General features: G+C 52.0%; 1 protein-coding gene across 13 annotated transcripts in view; it reads right to left on the bottom strand.

Moving 5' to 3' along the window:
- Positions 1-23,322, bottom strand: part of LOC131666969 (potassium/sodium hyperpolarization-activated cyclic nucleotide-gated channel 3-like) — a 112,674-nt gene that overhangs the window by 53,011 nt on the left and 36,341 nt on the right. For 9 of the 13 annotated variants that reach the window (XM_058940110.1, XM_058940109.1, XM_058940107.1 and 6 more), the window contains 2 exons: positions 20,131-20,214; positions 12,499-12,513 (listed from right to left, as the gene is read on the bottom strand). In XM_058940110.1, coding sequence (XP_058796093.1) covers positions 12,499-12,513; positions 20,131-20,214 — 99 coding nt within the window. Of the gene's footprint in view, positions 1-12,498; positions 12,514-13,671; positions 13,892-14,433; positions 14,795-20,130; positions 20,215-23,322 lie in introns of those variants that run through there. The other 4 variants (XM_058940101.1, XM_058940102.1, XM_058940104.1 and 1 more) reach the window with 3 other exon arrangements.

A 23,322-nucleotide genomic window follows, 5' to 3' on the forward strand; every position in this document is an offset into this window, starting at 1 on the left:
GCCGCAGTGGCGCGCGAGCACGCTAACAATCCTCGAAAAGCGCCCGGAAACTCGACAGCTGACAAGAGCGAAGCGCAGCATCCCTGAGATCAACATAAGCAGTCGTGGCTACGACACCCGCACACTCGAAAAGTGCTATTTTAAAAGAGCAAGTGTCAAGGTCGCCCGGCGCACACCAGGTGAGCGCGTAAAAAGGCTCATCGATTGTTATACGCCGGCGCCGCGGCTTTTCAAAGAAAGATTTCGTGCCTAGTTAGCTGTGACCTCGATGGAGACCGACGGGCCACTCTGCAGACGCGCCCTATCAGCAAATGAACAGAACACTCGATTTACTCTGTCTTTTTTTTTCGCTCTTCTTCTTTTTGCTCCTTTTTGCGCATTGTGCGATTTCTAGGCGTCAAGTGCCGGCAATAATATTTTGCTGCTCGTGCTTTGCGCAATTTATCGTATTTCTTTTTTTCGAGCTCGATCGACCTGATTGGACGAGAAAACTACTTTTCTTCGCGAACCATCTTTCGCCTGAACATCTACGACTCTCTCGTGCAATTTCAATATTTTTCGACACTTCGCTAGGAAGTCAAAGCGTGTAATATAAAGTCGAGTAACGAGGCCTGGCAAAGGAAAAATAAATATTGAGCCGTTCGACAAAAAAGAACTCGTAAGTCATGCACAGTTTCCGCTCGAGAGACAACGCAGGAATTTTTACCTCCGAGGCTGGCAACGATAAAAAGAGGGAAGAGAAAAGATACATCTTTCCGAGCCAATTTTCCGTACTAAGGCCTCGATTGGATTTGAAATTGCTGGCAAAAGAGTGAGCAAATTGAACGCGCCGATCGAGACTTTAACGATTCCGGCGGGCTGAGCGCAGCATAATTTCGCCGACGCGTTTTCTTTTGCAAAAAAAAAAGGAGAAATCGACGCGCGTCAAGTGTCATTGGCGCTCGCTCATCGGCGCCGAAGTAAACTTGAACCGCGGCGCCTTCGCGCCTCGGCAATTCGCCTCGATTAGTGTGCCTTACGCGGTGCGATACGCCGATGCGCGAGTCCATTTCCCGCGCAGTGACCTCGAGAGAGTCTCGAAATTCCAGATCCATCTCTCACTCCTCCCCTCCTGCGATTTTGATCGGAAGCAACCAGTTCCATCGGAATCTCGTCAGCTCTTTTCGTGCTCGCTTGTCCAGTAGCAATAATGAGCGTTCATAGGCCGTTGGCTTGTCTTTTCCGCGGGTCGTGAGCGCCGGGAGTTCCCAAGTTATTGATGCATGCAACAACGATGTTTACGCTTATCCCGCGGCTATTAATAGTCGACTTGCGCGCACGATGCTTTTGGATTTGTCGGATAGCTCTGTGGTGAACGGCGCGATCGTTTCTGCGCTCTTGTGCTCGCGAATGCAGTTCGTTAAACTGCTTTCCGATCGAGCGTAGAAAAAAAAAGAGAAAAGCGAAATGTCATCGCCGCATTCCCAATTGCGCGCGCCCTTGGCCCAGCCGACCGGCTCGAAAAATTGCCAACGTGTAACAATAAATTGTCCGCATCGGCTGGAGCAAATGAACGCCGATAAATGCAAAGCCCCACTGCAGCGCAATCAATATGCAAATTTAATAAGCGCGCGCGAGCAGTCATAAGCTCGCACGAGGGGGGAAGTGAAGTGGCGAAAGAAAAACGAAAATCACGCGGTGCGACGCGCGAATTATTAATGGGTGAAGCCCTCGATCGGGCAGTCGAGCAAAAGAAACGCGCGATATGCGCCTATCTCCGAAAATAGCGGCGGAAGCAGCCCGACCTTGACTTTCTTTCTATGCGAAATGAAGCACACACGTCGACGCGGGATTTAGGATTAATCTGTCACTAGCAATTGCCTCTGAAAAATTAAGTGAACGCACGCGAGAGAGAATTCTACTTTTTTTTTCTATTCGTTCGTTCCCCCCTTCCCCAACTATCCGATATAGCGGCGGTAGTCTAGTCACGCACAGCTGTCGCCGACGCCTCCGATGCATTCGGAAGCGAGCGTCGAGTGAAATTCATTGTTTTTTTAGAGCCAGAAAGAGAGATAGAGAAAGACAGACAGAGAGGGAGGAAGGGGGGAAGAGTATATCGGGTCGGCTTTGCCGGCATTGTATTAGCGTAACGACGTTTGACGAGAAACGCACGGGCTGAATTTCTCATTCGAAATATCCAATGGCTATCAAAGCTCCGACATTGCCCGTTGAAAAATTTAGTGTACTCGTTATCGCGGGAAATCCGCAGATTTTTGCCTTCGCGCTAATTGGCCATTTGCGAAATTGAACATCTCGGCGCGCGTGCATATTGTCAACTGGCCGTAGAAAAAGGTCGCATGCACGACGCTTGTGAATTACGTCATCCGAAAACACGACAAAACACGCCGACTTCCTGCCGTCGCGCATTTAAAATTTCAACCGTGATATAAAAAGAAGTTCGAACGCTCTTGACATCCGACGACGACGCTAATCACTTCGTTCCTTGTCTCTCTCTCTCTCTCTCTCTCTCTCTCTCTCATTCTCTCTTTCTCTAATACGAAACTCGATGTCGGTGTAAAAACACGCACTGTTCCGCGGGAACTCGCCTCGCAATACGTACGCGCGTGCGCGCGGGCCATGCAAGATCGTCCTTTCCGGCGGACGTGCGACCTGTTGACTTCCTCGATCGTAATCTACGAGTTTCCGGCATTGACTTTTTTTTCTCTCTTTCTCTCTCCCTGTTTTTTCGGCAGACGTTGTCTTTCGGTATATCGCCTTGAGGTTTTATCCGCGTGCGCGCGAGAGACAGAGAGAGAGAGAGAGAGAGAGAGAGAGAGAGAGAGAGACTCGACCATGTCGTCCGCGCTCCATTATTTTTCCAATAACGACCACGAACCAATGCTAATCTCTTGCTTTTTTTACGATGTCGTTGGAAGTGAAAAAGATCGAGTCGCGCCGCGCGCGGCACGTTTCTCTAAAACGACACGAGCGTGATTTTCTCGGGTCGAGCATTTTTCAACTGTAAGAGGGGTCACAGCCAACGGCTGTTAAACTTGCCTAAACGCACGGCCTTGGCAAATTAAAATGGATTGGCTTTTATCTTGCGGAGAGTAGGAGAGAGAGAGAGAGAGAGAGAGAGAGAGAGAGAGAGAGGAGTAGTATGCGTTTCGTTCCCATTAATCACTTAACGCCGATGTTGGGCTGGAGGGACGAAGCGATCAGCGACGCGAATTCTCTCTCTCTCTCCTCGCGCGCAAACGAAATCTACGTGCGCGTTCGCGGCTTTTGTTCGTGCGCGGCGGTGTCGAGGCTTTGATTTCGCGTGAATCAGCGAGCGCGACGATCGCGAACTTATCGAGCTGGAAATTCCTCGCGTGGAATTTTTCGAAATACAGGCGCGGCGCGCGCATCGTCAAAAACCGACGGACAGCCCGGCACAGAGCGCGAGCCATCGACGTCTGGAATGACAACAAGAGTCTCGTGTTCACTCTCCGGTTAATTGGAGAGCGTTTAACGAGCTGGCTAATTAGCCGAGCCGAGCGCCAGCAATTAATTTCCCACCGTGAGTCGTCGCGATCGCTCGCTGATTAAAAGTTCACCGGCCGGTCGATCGACGCCAAAATAACTTACTCGTGGAAATCACTCTGGATCCGCCCGGGTCACAATCGCCGACCACACCAGCACTTCGCGGAGAAGGAAACTCGCGAGAGAGAGAGAGAGAGAGAGAGAGAGAGAGAGAGAGAGAGAGAGAGAGAGAGAGAGAAAGAGCGCGTGTCGCCGCTGAGAAAACGGAGCAGAAACGCGAGTACAACTTTGCACTTCTGCGGCCAGCAGGCGCGACGACGCACTGCACGACGCGAGCGCTAGACGACGAATGAGCCGAGAGGGAGAAACAGAGAGCGAGAGAGAAAGAGACAGAGGGAGAGAGCGAGAGCCGCGGCACAGACCTCAATCAAATCGAATGAGCGCCGGGCTCGAAACAGTCCTCTTTTTGGAGAGAGAGAGAGAAAGAGAGGAGGACAGGCGTACGGAGGAGGGATAGTTTCTTGGAAGGAGTCGCGCGAGAAGGAGGAGGAGGACTTTATTTTTAGGGTCGCGCACGCCGGATCCGGCGACGAGGCATCTCGCTTGTTTTACACCACAATTACGTTAGAAGCGGGCAGCGCGCCGCTGATCGTCGCTCGATCGAGATCGCGATCGCGCGCTTCCCGTTTGCCAAGCGCAAAAATCCGGCGTTGTTTGCTTTTGAACGATCGACGAGGCACAAAAGAATCGCGTCGCGTCAGCGCTCCGACGAGCGGCTTGGGTAAGCCAAAGCAACGGCGCTCTAAAAGCTCGCGTCGGCGAAAGGGAAACGAATTGCCTCGCTCGTGACGCTCGAGCAAGGCATTTTCGCGGGACCTCGCCCGGTTAATTGCTTCCTCGAAGAATTTCGACGACGAATGAAGCTGAAGGAGGCGCGCGCGGATTCAATTTGAGATACGTAAGAAAAATCCAAAGCTGGACTTGTTCCAAAGTTTGCATGCTTCAGACAGACTGAGAGAGAGAGAGAGAGAGAGAGAGAGAGGAAAACGAAATAAAATTGTGTATTGTGATTCCAGAGTTCTCGTCGCCGGCGCGCTTACGTGGATCGATCCTGTTCTAATGAGCATACTCCACTGTTCCTTTTAATTAGCAGTTGTTTTTGGCAATCTTTCAGCATGTAATAATTGTAATAACCCATTACAAGGCAGTACAACGTTCTCTTTCTATGCCAATGCCCGTAGCTAAATTGAATTCGAGTAAAGTAAAATCGAATCCAACTTATATTTTCCACTGCAATTCTTCGAAACAAAAGTAAAAGTACGAGTCTGCGGTGATTCGATTGTTGCCAGGCTAGAGAAGTTCTCGGAACTAGCGCAGGTGTTTCGCGTGGGCCGTCGACGCAAGTACAATCGTAATAGAACATTTTTGGCTTCCTCCCACCCGAGGAGAAAGACTGTTTCACGCGCACCTCGTCGACGATCCTACGAGTAAGCATGTGCGCGTGACAAACGACGATGTCCTCACCGCAGAATAGTGATATGTCTATTCTCTAAATAGGACAGCCAGAGAGAAAGAGAGACACAGAGAGAGGAGAGAGAGAGAGGGGGGGGGGCGTGAAAAATGAAAAAAGGACAATGAGAGAGAAAGAGAAAGTAGCGGAAGCAGTTGGACAAGCTGGTGTCACCTATGAGCACAACAGCTGAGAGCAGCGGCGCTGGCGAGCTCTCAAGGTTGGCCTTCTTCTCATCGGGTGGGCCGCTGCGACGACGGGGACACACTCGACGCACTTCCTCTGCAAAAGTTGCTCGTTCTCTCTCTCTCTCTCTCTCTTTTTCTCTCTATCTCTTTCGCGGCTAATCTATCTCCCGATGGTTGGTGGACTATTATCGAGGTGTCCGCGAGCGAGTGACCGGATAGATAATTCACGGGATAGTTAGTTCGGACATCAGGACAGGACGAGAGAGCGAGAGAAAGAGAGAGAGAGAGATGACAATGCTGAAAATATTTTACCGAGTTTATGTGGACATGCTGTACCGCGGGTGGCTGTAACGAATGTTTCGATTGAGTCTCCGCAATTGGGAGTTCATACTCGTGCGCTCCCTCGCTCGATCGGACGCCTGGACAAATGGACTTTCGCGCTACCTCTTTCCAGCAGAGATCGTTACTTCAGGGGGCAGGGGGAGGGCCTCGCGCGCTATCGATCTCTCCTTCGTGAACTTCATGCGAATTCGACGTGTCTCGGTCGACGAAACCGACTTGCAACCTTCGGGAAAGCAACAACGTGCAAGCATGTGCGGCGATCACTCATCCACCAACCATAACGGCGGTGAAAGAGAGATAGAGAGAGAGAGAGAGAGAGAGAGAGAGAAAGAGAGAGAGAGAGTGAGAGAGAGTGAGAAAGAGAGAGAGAAGCTACTTCGCCCACCTTGTTCCACTCTCCTCGAGAACTCAAGTCTCTTAAAAAAATTAAGGGTGGGTGGGTTGGTTGGTTGGTTGGTTGCTAACAAATAACGCAAGACCCTCGCGCGTGAAGGATGTTGTAGTCGCGCGCGCGAGAGAGAGAAAGAGAGAGAGCAGAGGTATCAGCAGCAGCAGCAGCAGCAGCAGCAGCAACCCAGCGAGCCGGCCGCGAACTGACTGTGCCTCGGAGTGCCTTCGGTAGCAGTATAGGCGTGCGCGCGGAGCACGGCACGAGAGCGAGCGGACAGAAATGAGCGCCAACTGGCGGCGCGACCTCCCTGTCCCACGGCCCCCTCCTCGCGCTCCTTTTTCGAGCTCTGCGCGCACCTAGGGAGCATCCTTGCACACACTAGGCCTATACCGGTGTATGACCTCTAGGCCTGGGCACCTGCTGCTGCTGCTGCTACCGCCGCCGCCGCCACCGCCGCCGCCGCCGCCGCCGCTGCGAGCCCGGCCGTAGGTGTCAGGTGCCACGAGCCCTTTTTTCCGGAGCTGACCGAGTTGCCTTCTTTTTTAGGGGCATAGCAGCGCTGGACTCGAAAAAATAATATGCCCCGAGAATCGATGCTACGGACATCATCGGCCGTGACTTTTTTCTTTTTCGCCCGTTTCGGCGAGCGTTGATAGTGACTTTCGACGGAAGCTTCCGCTAACGCGACAGCGATACCTCGGCGTGCCAGAATTTATCTTATCGCCACTTAATGACGCGAAGCCACGAGTTTTCGTTTTGTTTTTCCATTGCGGTATACCTGCGACGAGAAGCCTGATTTTCACGACGGCTACGATTTGTCGTTTATCGATAAAATGAGAAAACGCGCCACCAACGTGAGACCTCGCGGTTCGTGTTTTACATTTTTAATTTAATTTAATTTTTTTTTTTTTTTTTTCGCACTTTATGAACTTCCCTCGGGGGAGATGGAGAGAATTGCTGCACGCAGACTACACGCTCCTTTTTCTTTCCCTTGTTGTCGCGTTTTATTACGAACTGCGTTGCGCCGCGCTGCGAAGTACTAACAAGGCTTGCTCTTTTTCCCGCATAGGAAGAGAAAAAAACAAGCGACGAGTCAATCGACGTATCGAGAAACGAGTTTGTTCGCCTCTTCGGGAAACATTTCGACTGCGTCATCCGGAATAATAAAAACCGACGGCGCAGCGAAAAGGCAGGAAAGATAGGAAATACAGAGAAAGGAGAGCACCGGCGATCGATCTACTTATAGCTCTGTCGAGCTGCACAACTTCGCTCGAGTTAATTGATTATCTTCAACGATCATGCCCTCTTGAATTTTTACCCTCCGACTGGCGTTTTCTTCCTGTTCCCTTTCCTTTTTCTATCGCTCGTGAGTTTTAGATTCCAACGATTAATCAGCGCGAAAATCCTTCAAAAGTTTCACGACAATTTATGAGCTCTCGCTGAAAGACGAGCCAAGGATAGATTGATTCCATCATAGACCGCAAAGATATCAACACAGTTTACCAACAATGAACGAGGCGTATGTACATACAAACTTTGGAATCGACGCGTACGTGTACTCCTCGTGTCGAAGCTATATGCAAGAAGGTTTCTAGTCCAGAATTTCATTTACCAAGTTGGACCGTCTAGTTAAGCCATCGCAAGTGCCTTTCAATCAGACCCTTGCGCTCTTGCGCTGGCTCTTTCCACGGATTTACCAGTGCTTTCCTTGCCAGAGAATTTCCGCGACTGGATCGCGATTCTCAAATTGTAGGTTGCGATTGTTTTGCGCGTATACGCGCGCGTAACTCGGGATTGCATTACGGGCTGCACGTAGTCGATCGATGACACCCTCACCCTTTGACCCATATCGCCGAAGCATTCGTTTTGATTTCCCAAACGAAGCCGCGTTCGCCTTGCCAGACGAACTCGCGAGCGGTCGCGCGTTCGCGTGCGAACGCTATAGGTCACGTTGGGTAGCAAACTCTCGCAAGCTCCGACGAACGGCGTCGTCGGCGCTTACCCAGCTGACCACCAACTGTTGCGACCGCGAGCGCCAAGATGGCGTGGCTCGGAGCTTTATCGCTGGCTGCCTGCCTTACCGGCCACGATAACGCGCTACCGTCGCCCGCCACCCGATCAGCACCACGGGAAGAGAGGCTCGACAGGCCGAAAATTTCAGGGATGCTGAGCTTGCGGAATTGACGAAGTGACTTTTATGCCCCTCCCCCTCCACTTCCGTCAATGCTGCACGGAGATTTTTCGGAAAGATTTCTTCTCGGAAGACGAGTCCAGAAGTTTTTATAGATTTCATTCGGGTGTAAGCCAACATCTTTTTGCGAAGTCATGAAAATTTTGTTTTCGAAATGGAGTTATCGAGCGACGGTCGTCAAGCGTCTTTTCGCGCTGATATTACGGAAAATTAAAGTGCAGATTCTTTCGATGGGACGACAAAAGAGAAAAAGCAAACAAAAAAAGAGAAAACGAGAAATTTTTATTGTCGAATATCGGAGCATCGGGACAAACGTACACGCGAGCCCTTGACCGCGCAGCCTTATTAATTCGCGAAATTCATTACGCCGCAAAAATTGCCAAGGAACTCTTTCGAACGAGTCATGACTCTTTCACGGCGCGCGGCCCGCACGCGCGCATCGATCGTGAATTCCGCGCGGTCGATCGGCATCCGCGCGAGCGCGATATCCGTACTCGCGACCTCGCACTCGATCCGGCGTGCGTCGGCCGAGCCAGCGGAAAAGAGAAAGGCAGAAAGAGACTTCCGCCGAGGCGCGGAGCGAGCCGATCCGAGATCGAGCCGCGGATAATCTCGCCAAGCCCGCGACGGGCCGCGCGAACGTTCGCAAGCCTCGCGGGGGACGCGGTCGATAGCGATGATTATCGGTTCGCCGGGTGTTCGGCGTGCCTGGTTCGGGATCCGGTCTCCGTCGTTGCGCGCAAAAAGCAAAGGACCGGAGAAAAAGGAAAGAGAGCTCGGTTGGCCAATCGTGCGTCAGGCCGCGCGCGAGCTCTCGCGATCGATCGACTCGCGCGTTACGCGCGTGAGCCGGACGCGGAGTCCTCTTCCGAAAACGACACGCAGCGTCGTAAAATCCAGCCGCGTGCGGCCGCGGCGTAGGTACTACGGGGTGGAGGAAGCATTCGTGCTCGCGAGGGGGTAAATATCGATTGGACGGATACCCGCTCTAAATCCCGCCCTCACGCGCCACCTATGTAGGTCACTGGATCGCATAACCGCACGCGCGCGCGCTTTCTTGCAGCTTCTGCTGCTGCTGCTTCCTGCCTTTCAGCGGGACGCCGCGGCTCGATCGATCGGTCGGCGCTTTCGATCCCGCTCGGACCGAACGGCGGGCGCGCGTCCAAGTCGCCGCGAGTGAGAACGCGCAGATCGCTGATCGCGGATCAGCGCGAGTCGCCCCGGCGGCAGCTAATTAACCGTGAGGCCCGCGACGATCGATGCGTGAGTCGCACTTGTAAACACCGCGCGCACTGGGGCCCCGATGGGCGTACGTCCCTCCCCCCCCCCCTTCCTCGCCGTCGCTCGCGCGTCACCGCGGAGGCGCGAGGAGCGTCGGGTAAGAGTCGCTTATAGACCGGCGGCGCGCGCGGATTAATTTTATCGCGGAATCGACATTGCCCCGCTAAGGTCTCGCCTGCGGGTATACTTGTACGCGCGCGGCAATCGATACGCTCTCGCCCTTTTCTTTTTTTATTTCCCTCCTACTTGCGCCAGCGCGGGATTGGCTTTGATTTTCCGCTGTTCACCTCGTGGCCGCGGTGCGATTGTGCCTGCGAGAGCGAGCGCTGTCTCCAATGCGAACAATCCAGTCGTATGTCTTCTCGCTCGCACGCGCTTGCGACGACGTCCGGGACAGCTAGCGCGCAATGGGAAGCAAAAATGGCAAGCTCGTGAATTATTCATTGGGCGAAGCGAGAGGTAGCTTGTGCAAATGCCGTTTTCGGCTAACGAGCTAGTGTGCTTTGATCGACAAGAACGCATTTTCGGATCTTAGTCCACGGGGGAAAGTAGCCCCGTATCGTCGTCGTCCTTTCGTGCGAAAGCACCGAGAGGCATAATGCGGGTCAGTCGATTGTGTTTGCGCAGGTGTAATAGCATATAATGGTCCGTCTCCGTTTGAGGCCGATTCGTCTATTTCCGATGAGGAAGGTAATAACGGCTATCGATTTCAAAGCCCGCCGCCACTCTTGCCGCACAAAACCTTATTGCCAATTGTCTGTCTGTAGATGCAGTGTGTAACAAAACGAAAAGATCTAGATTTTGCTTTATTGACCAAAGTGGACAAGCGAATAGTTATTTTGGTGGCTGTTCTATTGTCTATTTCTAGAATAATACTTTTGTCGAATTTTTTTTTTAAATAGTCGTTAACTTTTTTTTCGATGTATTTAGATTCGGGCAAAAGCTGTCAATTTTACTTTCAAACGGTCTTGCCAATATCCTAAATGCCGCAAGCAATTCGGCTCTGATGTGACGAATGAATTTCTCGATAAAAGCGCATCGCGTTTTAGGCTTCGCGCGCGCTTGCGTCCAGAAAATAATTTGCTTCCTTTCGAACGAAACCCATCCGCTGGTGGAATGATTGTATTATTATTCGCAAAAATAAGATCATCCGACGGAGTATCGATTTCTAAATTGAGAATGCAGTTGGTCGTGACGTATTACTCCACGTCATGAACTGTTTCGCAGAATGGAGGATTTTTCGAAAAAAGAGGAGGCCACTTGGCTGGCTGCCATTCAATTTGCAATTCCCGAAACGGCTATTCAACGACCAAAAAAAAAAATAACAACACGTTGAAAAATCGAATTTAACTCTGTTGCCGCGATTAGTGTTCGGGCAGTCAACGTTCGACGTCGAAGTGCACGTCGAGTAAACGTAATTAACGCCGAAACAGCCGGGACGAAAAATCTCTGGTGGCGGGGGTCCGTAACCGCGCGCGCGAGGCGCAGTCCCCATTAGGTGCAACGGCTCACGTGTGTCGGGGAAACGGAGAGGATCAATACGACGATGACGACGGCAGCGGCAAGCGCGCGCGCCGCAGCGACAAATTTCATAGCTCATCGATTCCGATTCCATCGATTACACACTCGCAGGCGGCGCCGGCGGCGCCGGCGGCGGCGGCTGTGGCGGCGAGGTCCGAGCGCGCGATCGGGCCGGACGTCACCTCTGCCGCGCGCGCCGCGGGAGCGCGGGCGTCGCTCGATTCCGCGCGCAGATTTGCCGTGTCGCGGACGGTGTCGCACGCGCTTCGATTGCTCTCCACTCGGCGACGGCTCGCCGAAGTCGAAAGGCGGAATTGCGCGCTGCTGTCGGGGCCCCGGGGGCCGCGCGTAACAGGTACAACGTGTCGACGTGTCGCCGCGTGATTTTTCGGGGACCAAGGCTCGAGCGAGTCCCGCGCGAGCGCGTACGCCTCGCTCGGCGCGTCGATCAATGCGAAAGGAGTATACGCGACTGGCTTTTATACCGAGCGATCGCGCCTCCTCGCGAGACCTTGAATTTGCTCGCGACACTCGGATATCGAGACCTCCGGCGCAGCAAGGAGAGAGAGATGAGCGCCTTGGCGAACGTTAACTTTCGGAAACTCGATAAGCGCGAAGCCGAGCTCGCGCTTAAAAATAACACGTTCCGTCGATTTCGGGAGCGGGGGGACGGCTTATATACCATTTCTCCCACCGTCGAAGGCTGTTGCACCAGTGGCGCGCACAAGAGGCCCGCGGCTCGTGTACCTATGGGCGGGCATAGAACGCAATAAAACATTCTATCGATTGCCATCGGCTAACTCCGCGCGCGAGTTTTCGCGGCGATCGCCCTCGTTGTTTAGCGGCCGCCATTACTTGGGCTCCGCTTCGCGAGGGACGAAGGCGCATTCTGGCATCTATAGATGACTTCGCGTTCGCTTCAACAGGCAGATCTGCAGACCGCGAGCCTATTGTCGCTCGCGTGCCTCGCGCGGACGTAGGGCCGAAGAGATCGGCATCTCGATGGCATTGCCGCGATATGACACGCGAACGCGGACGACGTCGCGCGCGAAGCGACGACGGGCGGGGCTGCTGGGCGGCGAGCGACGACGACCGTCGATTGATCTCGCGGCGGCTCCGACCGTTGCGCCTGGCCCGCATCTCGCTCCGTCGAGCTGGCCACGGGGGCGCCCCGTGCACGCACTCGACGCGCTCGCCCTTAGCGTTACCTTCGGCCTGCAATCAGCGTGAAAGCAAAACAAATTGCACCGGAAGCGGGCGAAGCCGTCGCGCGCGTTCGATTCGCCCAGCTCGCTCCTGCCCGCCGGCGCTATCGGTTCGCATCTGTGGTCGGCAAGCACCTACTGCAAGGTCCCTTTTTCCAAAGGAAACGGGCAATTATTGTTATTTTTATGGACGTTAATTTTCACCCTTCTCCTTGGCTGCCGGCGACACGCGAGACGGAATTTATCGATTAATCGACAAAGGGGCGGCAACGAAAAGAAAGTATCGAGCTTCTTGTTCTGTGTATGATGTTAATACGAATGAGTGTAGGCGAACGGTGCATAATTAAGCGTATACGTATATTTACCTCTCATTGCCAAGTCTTCGAAAGTGGAGGCGGATAAAGAGATAGACGCAGGCCCCGAAAAATAAAATAGACACAAGTCATGTTAAAGGAGAAACCAAAACCATGAGCAAATATACACATACAGCCAAAGTATATCGACTGGCATTCTTACGTAAGCTGAGGCAATTTTTTTATTTTGTGCAATACAAGTGCGCAAACATCGCTCGAACGGGCGGTCTATACATCACGTTCATTTTTTTAAGCAGCAATAATCACGTGCACCTGTGCTGCAGCTCCTCAGTCATATCTCTCTCTCTCTCTCGCACTCTCTCTCTCTCTCTCTCTCTCTCGTACGTGTACACAACGAAAGCAACAATGGGAGGCAGCTTTCAATCATCGTTGCATAAACGCGAGCGCGCGCTAAAGCCTGCGTCCATTATGATGCTGCTCATTCTGAGCTGCTGTTGCTGTAAGCGGGTGATAAGGTTCAATCATAGTGAAAGCAGATTTTTCTTTATTCCTCTTCATTTTCTCGGGTGCGTTTTTCAAACGTGTTTTTCTTTTTCTTTATTCGTCAAAATTCGAAAGATCTCTGTTTGTTTACACAAGCTGTGAACATAAGTGTGTGTCTTGTTTCTTTTCCTTTTTTTACTCTGCTTGCCAAACGAGTACAATAAGCGTTGCGCTGTCTTTTTTTTTTTCTCAGCGAATAAAGTGGCAAACAAACAACTCAACGGAAAGGGTGAACGACTCTCAAAGTGTTTTTCAAGGCGTCTTTAAATCTATTAATGAATAACTTTCAACATTTCAATGAAGTGTATTTTATTGCGCTTAAAGTTTATAAAACAACTGTTATATCAAAGTTTATATGAAAACAATTTCGTCTGAAGCTTTTGGAATGATCCATCAATTTTTTGCTGATTCCAGCTTGAAGAAATTATCTACCGTAAGTTAACGTAAAAGAAAAAAACAAACAAATAAAAGTGAAACAATGAGAGAGCAATTCACATATATAGGCTACACGGCCCTTCTAGTAACATGACGGCAAGCAGCAAACAAAGGGGTTGTAGGATCGAGGATCAAAAAAGAAGAACGAGGGAGCTATACATGAGTGCTCGTCAACACATCGTGCTCAAATTGCAGTGTCGTGTGTTTGTTGCAATACACAAACTATCATCGTCATAGCATCCGTACATGAGAGGGTTGTTCTCCTGGTTGTTGCCACCGGCGGGATTGGCATTGGAGCGCCGCGAGCGCCAAAGTGCCAACCTTGCAAAGCCGTATCTCGTCATCCTTGCAGCAGCAGCAGCAGCAGCAGCATCCGCCCACTTTCCTTACTCTGTCTTTCAGCTTCTCAGCCCATATACATAGGTCCGCCGGGTATACCTCGTTTCTTTTCTCTTTTCCACTGTTGCTGAATTGCAAACGCGCGTTCGTTACAAAATTTTAGAAAGCAGGAGAGAGTGATCAGCGTGTCGAATCCAATAGAGAAAGCATCGATCTGTTGAATGCTGCCACGAGGCTCGTTGCGCCATTGCCGCGATAATGACGGACGGCGGCCGAAAAAAAGAAGGAATCACAACTATTACGTAAGAATTGCGCGGCGGTTGGCGTTGCAAGGTGCACGAGCTCGGCGGAAAGTCTTGCTTTCGTCGCCGAAGCAACACGATCAACCCGAAAAATGCAGCGCTACCGAAGTTCTGCGCGCGCGCGCGCGCTTCAAGCCTCGAAGGGAGAACAATAAAAGGTCTTACTTCGAAGAGAACATCTTTTCGCTGTAACTCTCATTGGATTCGCGCGAGCGTCGATGCTGAACTCTCGCAGGAAGTGCCCAGGAATGACGGAAAAGTCAAAGCGCATCAACATCGACGCTCAGCTCCACACTGAGAAAAAAATGAGTGACGGGTGGCGGAAAGGCAACTGCGAGCAGTAGTACGCCAAAAAAAATTAACCAACCTGTCACAGAGACATCCTCGCGCTAGGAATAGCAACAGCAGCAGCAGCAGCAACACCTCAGTCTCGACATATTCGCGCAGGAATGTCGGTGTGTACGTACATGTATAGCAGGCGCACGACTAAGCTTAAACTTACAGACGAGAATCGATCGAGTTTCGCTTCGACGCTTGTTTTCTTTTCTTTTTTGCTTTCGTCGTATTGTTCGCGAAGCGATTGTCAGATCGACGATATTGGCAGCAGCGAGAAAGGCACGAAATCGATTATTCGCCCGAGAAAATCCGTGTACGCTCATTCATGTTTGAGTGATGAAAAAAAAACGCAACGCACGGCACTGACCAGCCCCAACGACCACTCGCGTGATGTCTGCGAAAGCAAAGAAAACCACCAGCCCGCGCAGTTGCACGTCAGACGCCGCTAGATGGCGCTCGAGAGTGTGCTTGCAAGCTCGCTTCTGCATGTGTCGAGCGCTTATGTGGTAGTAAGTACAGCCCGGTGCAAGAGTATAAAGCGCCACAGTGCAGCATATGTAATATAGTTGTATGTACGCGTGTGTGTGTGGGGAGGGGGGGGGGGGGGGGGGGGGGGGGGGGAGTGTTGCCGTCATGGTTTTTAACGATTGTTTTTTTTCAATTTTTTTTTTTAATATGATCATTGAAAAATAATTAAACAGGACAATAACAATCTAAAGAAATATAAATCTTAATCTAGGTCACGCGAATCAAAATTCGCGGCTTAAAATTTTTCCAAAGCAGTAATGCTTACGATTTTCCGGATGAGTAAGATTTTGTTTGAATTCGAAGAATAGCGATTGGTTCCTCAAAAGCTGCTGTATTTCCTAAAAATCGCGCGAATTCAGAATTTTCGTTCTACAAGTAAAAGAATTGTTGTAAATGCTTTGCGTTCTTTGGAAGCAACGTTTGCGGTATGTTATTCGAGAATGTTTCATTATTCAAGTGAGTCCATATTGGCGCTATGAAATCAAATGAAGGGATATTCGGTGCGGTGGTGTGCATTGGATCATTACTCCTCGATCGTTTGTCAATGAAACGACGACAAGTAACTAGAGATTTAACAATCAAGATAGCGCTCCCGGTCGACAAATGAAAATTTATGAAAACGTTATGAATCACGGCGGTGCGCGCGGTGATACCGCGGGTAGAGAACGGGGCTAAGGTAAATGGCGGGGCTTATCTTGGCGCGCGTAGCTGATAAAACCATGAGTTATCCCGTGTCTAATGGCGAAATTAATCATTTGCTATCGCTCGCGCGAGATGTTAGCGCGGGACAAGGCGCCGCGCCGCGCTCCAATCCCGTCCCCAGTGCAACATCGTGTCGGTCGCACGATCCGATATTTTCGCGACGCGACCGCGGGAGCTACTGTTCGCGACGACCGAGACGCTCGGCCGATTGGGTAACGGTCGCGCGGGGCCTTAGGACTTCTGGACAATCGAGTTGGGTGGCGCAGGGCCGCGCCGATCGACGTTCAAATTATCGGCAAGTTCGGATCGGGCGCTGCACGTTGATTACGACGTTACGGCTTCCCGGCGTGTCTTGTGTGCGGCGCCGAGTTCGACACGGCGAACTCCAATTTAAACTCCGCGCGGGGGAGTCGACAAATACTTGCATGAGCTTCCGACAGCTGCAGTCTCGCATTCGCAAAATTCAACCTCTGCGTTCACGCGTTCAACACGGTTCATTTGTTGGCTTCTCGATACTGGCGTCATTTTGTCGTTTTGTTTATTTTTTTCAAGATTGAATTGGCAGATATGGGGACTCGTCTAGAGATACAAAAAGACCATCGTTCGAAACAAAAAATATTATCAGTAGGCAAGCTGCGACGTAACTAATGATTTGCATCTCGCAAAACTTTATAAATAACATCCTTGCAGGCCTGTCTCTAGAAGGCAATCAGATAGGCAGAGAGAGAGAGAGAGAGAGAGAGAGAGAGAGAGAGAGAGAGAGAGAGTGCGAGTAGCTGCTATTTTCAGATATCGATCAATCGGTGTTGCCGCCACGGCGGCTAAGGTCAGCCCCGGCAGTATGATAAGTTCGGGGGCCGCCAGAGCGAGAGAGAGAGAGAGAGAGATACTGCGTGATCCTTGACTCAGTTCGCGCTACTTCTAAAGCTGCAATTTCACTCTGCCGCTCGGCTCTGTGTTTACCTTAATGAGCCGCGAGCGCCGTTGTTGCTCTTACGCCTCGGCGAATCGATGGACCGCCCGTGAATTTCGAGCGATGCAGATTGCCCTCGGCCGTGTTTGCCGTTTCAGGCTTATACGAAGACGCGTTCGCCAAGGGAACGGAAGGATTTTTTGGCATATCACAGTCGAGCGAGAATCGCAAGTCGATAATCATTGTTCGTCGGGGAAAGACACCTTCTCATCTTCGAGGGAACGAGCTTCGACTTCAATTGGCCGCCGCCGCTTGACAAGCTGCCAGCCTCTCTCCGTCGCGCGTACCCGAGAATTCCGGCTCGAACGTACGCGTATTTTTCTGCATCGGTGATGATCGATCCGCTCGTCAGGAGGAAAACACACGCACCATAACGCGTCAACGGCTACACGCGAGGAATTAATTTATTCCACGGCGTCGGCGTGACGGGCCCTGTGTGCTGACTGCGCGCGAGCAGGTGTAACGCGAATCTGACGGTGCGCGATCCACGATAGGCAGGACGAGCTAGGGGGCGTCTGGGAAATTGATTTTCGCCAACACATAGCCGAAGTAACAAGTTGGCTCGCGAACCTGGTAGCCCATAGTCCCAGCTGGTATCGACCTCAAAGGCTGGACGCGCCAGTTCGCTCTACGCGTCGAGCTCTGCCGGAGCGATTCGAAGAGGAGGGACGCGGCGAAAGGGCGTCTCCGCGGGCGTCTTCTCGGCGCGCCGAGGAGAGGAAGAAGAAGAGACACAAAAGGTGTGAATTCCAAATCGCGTCCGGTTGGCGAGAGGTCGAGTCTCCGAAAGCTCTCGCCCGTGACACTTCTCACGCTCGTAAGCTCGCGCAACTCTCTTGTATTGCTCGGGGCATGAAGTTTAACGGCGCGAACAATAAAGATTTCTCCGCGCGACGTTCTCGGGCGAGGCTCTCGCAGTTGGGCGAATTATCCCCCCCCCCCCCCCCCCCCGCCGGTGCGCCACATAAAAAGCTCACTCTGGCGCTTTCGGCGCTCGACGCTCTTCACGCTGGACTGCGCGCGTTTAATGCTCGACGCCGCGAACGCAGCCGGCCGACGGCGTTAACGCGCCGTTTGTTTTATCGTCACGTGTCTCGCCCGAGGCAGTTATCCACTTCGGCGCCGGTCGAGTCGTCGGCCAGTTATCATCGTTAACGGCGACTAGCGAACCGTGCGCGCGTAGAGCGCCGAGTGGCGCCACCTGTGCCGCTCTCTCGCAAACCCGTCGCCCGAAAAAGCTCGCGGCGCGCGAGTTTTCGGCAGCGGCGGGAGGGGATGCAGCGAGAAAAGTCGTGCCATCTAGCAGCGGCGGGCGCGAAGCGACGCCGAGCCTCGCCGTCTCTGTCTCTCTCTCTCTCTCTCTCTCTCTCTCGTTCGTGCATTATTGATCGGTGAAACGGCGCCAACTCGAAAAATTGCAAAAGCGAAATGCTTCGGTCCGCGCGTGTGCGGCACCCGTCTCGTACCTTATCGCCTGCGCTGTTGCAACTCCTTCGGCGAACAGCTTTCGCGAAGACTTTGCCGAGGACGGAGATTCGCTAACGCGCGCCTCGGCAATCGATAGGGGCGCAGATTGTCGTCCCGTGGGACCACGCTCAAGTGGCTACGAATTCGTGGGAAAATATGCCGTTCGCGGTGCCCTTGACGAGGATTTTCCACGGCGACTGGAGAACACGATCTACGCTTTGGTAATCAATCGTGATTGGCAGATTTTCAATGTACCAGATTTGCGGCAAAGGGTTTTTTCGTTCTAATGTAAAGGGCCCAATTCGGTTAGCGCACTACTGCCGTAAAAACTTAGGTACGGCAGAACGAAATGACCAGCTGTACTCACGGGACGCCTGCACTTCTGGCTCATCCTTCTGCATCAACGTCGATTTGCTGCTTTTTATTCTTTCGGTTGATTCGTTTATTCTCGAAGTTACGATGTTCTTTTCTTCCCGAGGAATGAGTAGTTTGACGTTCAACCAAATATTCGGACAAGATATATCGTTTGATTTTGCAATTGTCCTAGTTTATTCATCGGGGTTAGGACGTTTCGGATGACCCAGGGTCAACCGATTTTCTTTCAACTGTAATTGCTTTTATCGCGATGAGTTGCTGGTTGCTTCACGAATTGTTCACGAATATTCGAAAAATACTATACAATCCAATAGATAAAGCGACCAATTTTGTTACGAAGTACAAGCAAAAATCGCAATCGATACATTAGTCCCAATGCGCAAATTGATAACGAAAGCCGCGGAATTATGATCGGCTTATAAGCAGTGAATTCACGCGATAATTCATCAGTCATTTCTCGAAAGGAAATCAATCGGAGGAATTCATCTTTTTTCCCTTTTTCTCGGCAACGTCGAGGCAAACAACTCTTCCCCGTCGCATCTCCCTTTCCCCATCCTGTTCCGGCCTATTTTGCATGCTAAGTACGTTGGACGTACGCGGGGGAGAGATCGAAGATGAGCGATTACAAGGGTCCGGCTGCTGCTGCGGACACGCGAGACGCCGCGCGATATATGAATTTTCATGAGGGCGCGCCTCGGCCGTCGAGAATTCCGCGCGGGAGCGATCGATTATCGATGCCCAAGCGGATCTTCGTCGACGGAACGACCGTGCATTTTCGGCCGCGAGCCGACAGAGACTCGTTCGCTGTGCCGCGAATCGATCACCGCGCCAACGTCCAGGCGACACACGAGAGCAAAAAGGCAGCGCGCTAGACTGCCCGCTCCGCTCCCTAAAGAATGACCCGCGGAAATTGTCCGTGTCGCCGGCCCGAAGATTGCCTTCGCGCGCACACTTTCGCAAAGAGAACGGAAGCAGACGTCGTCGTGCTAATGAAAGTCCGCCGAGTAGACGCTTGGCGTGGTGCGTACTGGTGCGCCGGGTACGGCGTCGCGGGCGTCGCGCGACCGGTTAGCCGCGCCGTGCCGCACATCGGGCAGGGGCGCGGATTCGCGGTTGCGACCGAGCTATGCGACGAGGGCGCCCCATCGGCATTGGCCATCCAGAGCGAGCCTTGGCCGCGCTCGGCCCTCGTCGCCCTACAACTGGACATTATTTCAGTGAACCGCGCGCGTGCTTCCAGTGGCGCCTGGCCGGAGCGATTTCATCGGGGACATTGGCGCACGCCAAGCGCACATTGAATTATATAACGACGGCGGTGCCGCGACTGCACGCCGAGCATTCGCGTCGGCTCTCGCGCGCGTGTATACTTGCGGACTGTTTATTCGGCCGATGAAAATCGATTCGCGCCACTGCGAATCGTGTCCCGTGCGATCGGCGGCGCGATGGAAACGAGAGCGCGACGACCGAAACGCGGGCGAGAAATAGACACACACACACACACACACACACACACACACACACACACACACACACACACACACACACACACACACACACACACACACACACACACACACACACACACACACACACACACACACACACACACACACACACACACACACACACACACACACACACACACACACACGTATACATACATATGTACATGATCGTACTCACAGGAAGAACGGCCAGGAGGACTCGAGCTTCTGCGACGGACGTTTCTCGTGCTTGGCGGCATGCCGGTGCTCTGTTCCGTGACAACTGCAATGCACACGCAGACTGAATTAATTACACATTACTCACCGCCGTGCGACTGATATTTTTGGTGCTCGACGTGGACAGAGAAACAACAGAAAAGAAAACAGCAGGGCATGCACGTCAACTCGTCGATGTGTCTGCGTATACACGCCACAAAATGTGTGTATATCGATTATTAAAATCCACGCGTGCACAGCTGAAGCAGTTACGTAAGTCGGTTGTCCGCGAGACAGAGCGAATATTCAAACGCGCATGTATTCAAATAGAGCGCGAATAATGCGTGTCGAAAAATGAAAAGGGGGGAAGGCACGCGGGTACGATAGGGTTCCGCAAGCAAGCAGAGGCTCACAGATGAGAATGGTGCTGCGAGGCGGAGAGCAGACCTTGACACTGCGCGAACACTATTTATAGCGACGTGCGAGTCCGCGTCTCAAACACGTTCACCCGTGATAAGAAAAACGAGACGAGGCTGTCTCTGCTGCGCGAGCGAACCTTGGATCGACTTACGTCTCACGCGTAACCAGACAAACCGAATACACGTGTGTACCAGCACTTCGCTCGTTATGTATGTTCGGAGCGCGACTCGCGAGAGAGAAGCTCGTTAAACGGGGCGGCAGCCAACGAAACTCGGCAAAATGCCGGCGGGACGCGGGTGGAACGACTAATTGCGATGCATCGAACGACGAGCTCGCTTTCCCTTTTCCTCGCTGCAGCGACGCGCGCAAGCCTACTTCGTTCTCATCGTCTGCCGACGCCCGGGTCGCCGAGTTGCGAAGAGCCCGCGCTTTAACTTTGCTCGGCGACGGAGCCGACGATTATCAAGTTGCCGGCGTCAGCTATCCGACGGCCCGGGCTGATTTCATTGAAAGCTCGAAAACTTGGCGGGAGAAAAGAAAAAGGCACACCGCGCGCGGCCTTAAATAATTCATTTTAAGCACCGACTGATTAATTGGACCGACAACGACCGCTGAAGGAGCACTCGTTGCAACGAGATACCGATCGCGGATTGTAACTCTGCAGCGGAGCGACGATACGTCCTTTCGTCGCTGGCCGCGTCGACTCGTACGAGTCGCACTGATCGCGATGACTTTACAGAAAACGTTCGACGCGACTTGCAAACATTCCCATTTCCCTCGCGAATACTCAGCTCCGAGTGCAGGCCGATCAGATAGAAATCTAAATCTGCCAAGTCGATAGCCATTAGCCCGCAACCCCCCGTCGATCGATATTCACTTGCATGACGTTTCAGTTTATCGCTAAGTATAATTTGATAGCGATCCCGTCCTATCGGTTAACGCCTAAAGCCGGCTCACGGCGCCGAATCGGAAGCAAACATTAACGCTATTCGACGTCGTTAATGACCGTCAATAATTAATCGCTGGAAAAAACCCGAAGCAATAGCCATAAAACAGCGAACTGAGAGAGAGAGAGAGAGAGAGAGAGAGAGAGAGAGAGAGAGAGAGAGTGATAGGGGGAGAGTGGAGGGGAAAAAAGGCCTCGCGGCTGAATAATACATCGGAGTCGCAGCGCTCGATAGATACTTTCTCTCGGTTGCCCTTTAAAAGCTCGCCAAGCCGAACCGCGCGTTGCTAAAGAGGAGTAGGTGCTTCATTGTCTAGCCCGGAGCACACTTGACCTTTCCTCACATGCATACCCGAGGACACGAGAATCTCGCGAACCGTTCTTCTCCGCGCTTTTGTCGCTCGGCAAGGCCACTGCAGAACCTGTCGATTCCCAGGTGCATTTTATTTTTGTATTTCGCGCTAGAACCTTTTGGCCAAAGACGGTACAATGGAGTTTACGAAAACTTTGCTCCGGCTGGCCTCCCGCGCCGCGGAGAACGGGTTTAAGACTCTAGCGGTTAACGTGACGAAGATGGATTTCGGGGAGCGTGCACGAAGCTTGAATTTCGGAAGCGGATCGCGATGATAAATCGTTTTCGGCATCTCGAAAGAAAAGAATGCGCGCGCGCGCGCGGTCAATTCGACGCGGCCGATCACTCGACACGGCGGCTCGGGAGGGGGAGTCGTTCGTTTCTACTCGTTTCTACTGAGATGCTAGTTGCCATCGGTGATTAAGTCTGTTATGGTTAATTAATGCCGAATCAATACTGATAATGAGCTAACCAAGCGGCACAGTTGAAACTCCCTGCGCTTTGTGCTGTGTTCGAGATTAAACGCGATTCGAATATTCATATAGATCCGTCCGATTTCAGATAACCTTTCCTAAGGGCCAATTAGGTTTTATATCGGCGGGGCACACTTTCCACCGCCGTAAGAAAGACAAGAGACGCAGACGTTGACTTGTAACGCCCCGCGAATTGCGTTGGTTATCGGCTCTAAAAAATTGACGAAATAAAAGGGAAGGAGGCGGCGCGGTCGTAAAGCCACGTGATCCGCGCGTCCCCCTCGCCCCGCGCAAAGTTGGGGACGCGAAGTACCGAGCGCACTTAGCCTATCTCAGGCCGCAAGCCGATATATACACAATGACAGGGAACCTCGCCGACGATAATCTCCAGCCGTCAATATATAGCCGACTAAATTGCTTCTCTCGCGCTCGCGCGTAAATTATCGATAAGACCGCGAAGGGGCGCTCGGCTGGAGCCCGGCCGATTACCCGACATCCGAAAATTTTCGATTAACCTTATCCCAGTCAGACGCGATCCTTGCTTCTTGTTTTTTTTTTTTTTTTTTTCTTTCCGAAACTTTCGCCCCGATTACACGCCCCGAGCCTGGCTTTCCGCGGCTTCGTCTTGCGACGCGCAACTGACTGAACGCACGTTGGAGAACAAAACAATCGAAGATTCTTGATTCGGTTGCTCATTTTCTAATTATTCTTTTCGAATTCGAACTATTCCTTCCCACTGACTAAGATAAAAGTTTTCAGGCGATCTTTATTACTACTATCGTGTAAACGATGTAATCTCCGGAAACAATGGGTTACGCGTCGCAGGTTCCGAGAAAAAATGAATTACGAAACTATGTAAAACCTAACGATCTATTGTTTCATTTATGCAATGACTTGCATATTTCTATCATAAAAAGCGAAAAAATTGTCTCGAGGGAATGTTTGCGTTGCGGCAAACTATAACACTGGCATCTTAAGACGCAG

This window comes from Phymastichus coffea, unplaced genomic scaffold (genome assembly GCF_024137745.1).
Source record: "Phymastichus coffea isolate CEN01 unplaced genomic scaffold, Cenicafe_Pcof_1.1 PCOF00062, whole genome shotgun sequence".
NCBI classification, from domain to species: Eukaryota; Metazoa; Arthropoda; class Insecta; order Hymenoptera; family Eulophidae; genus Phymastichus; species Phymastichus coffea.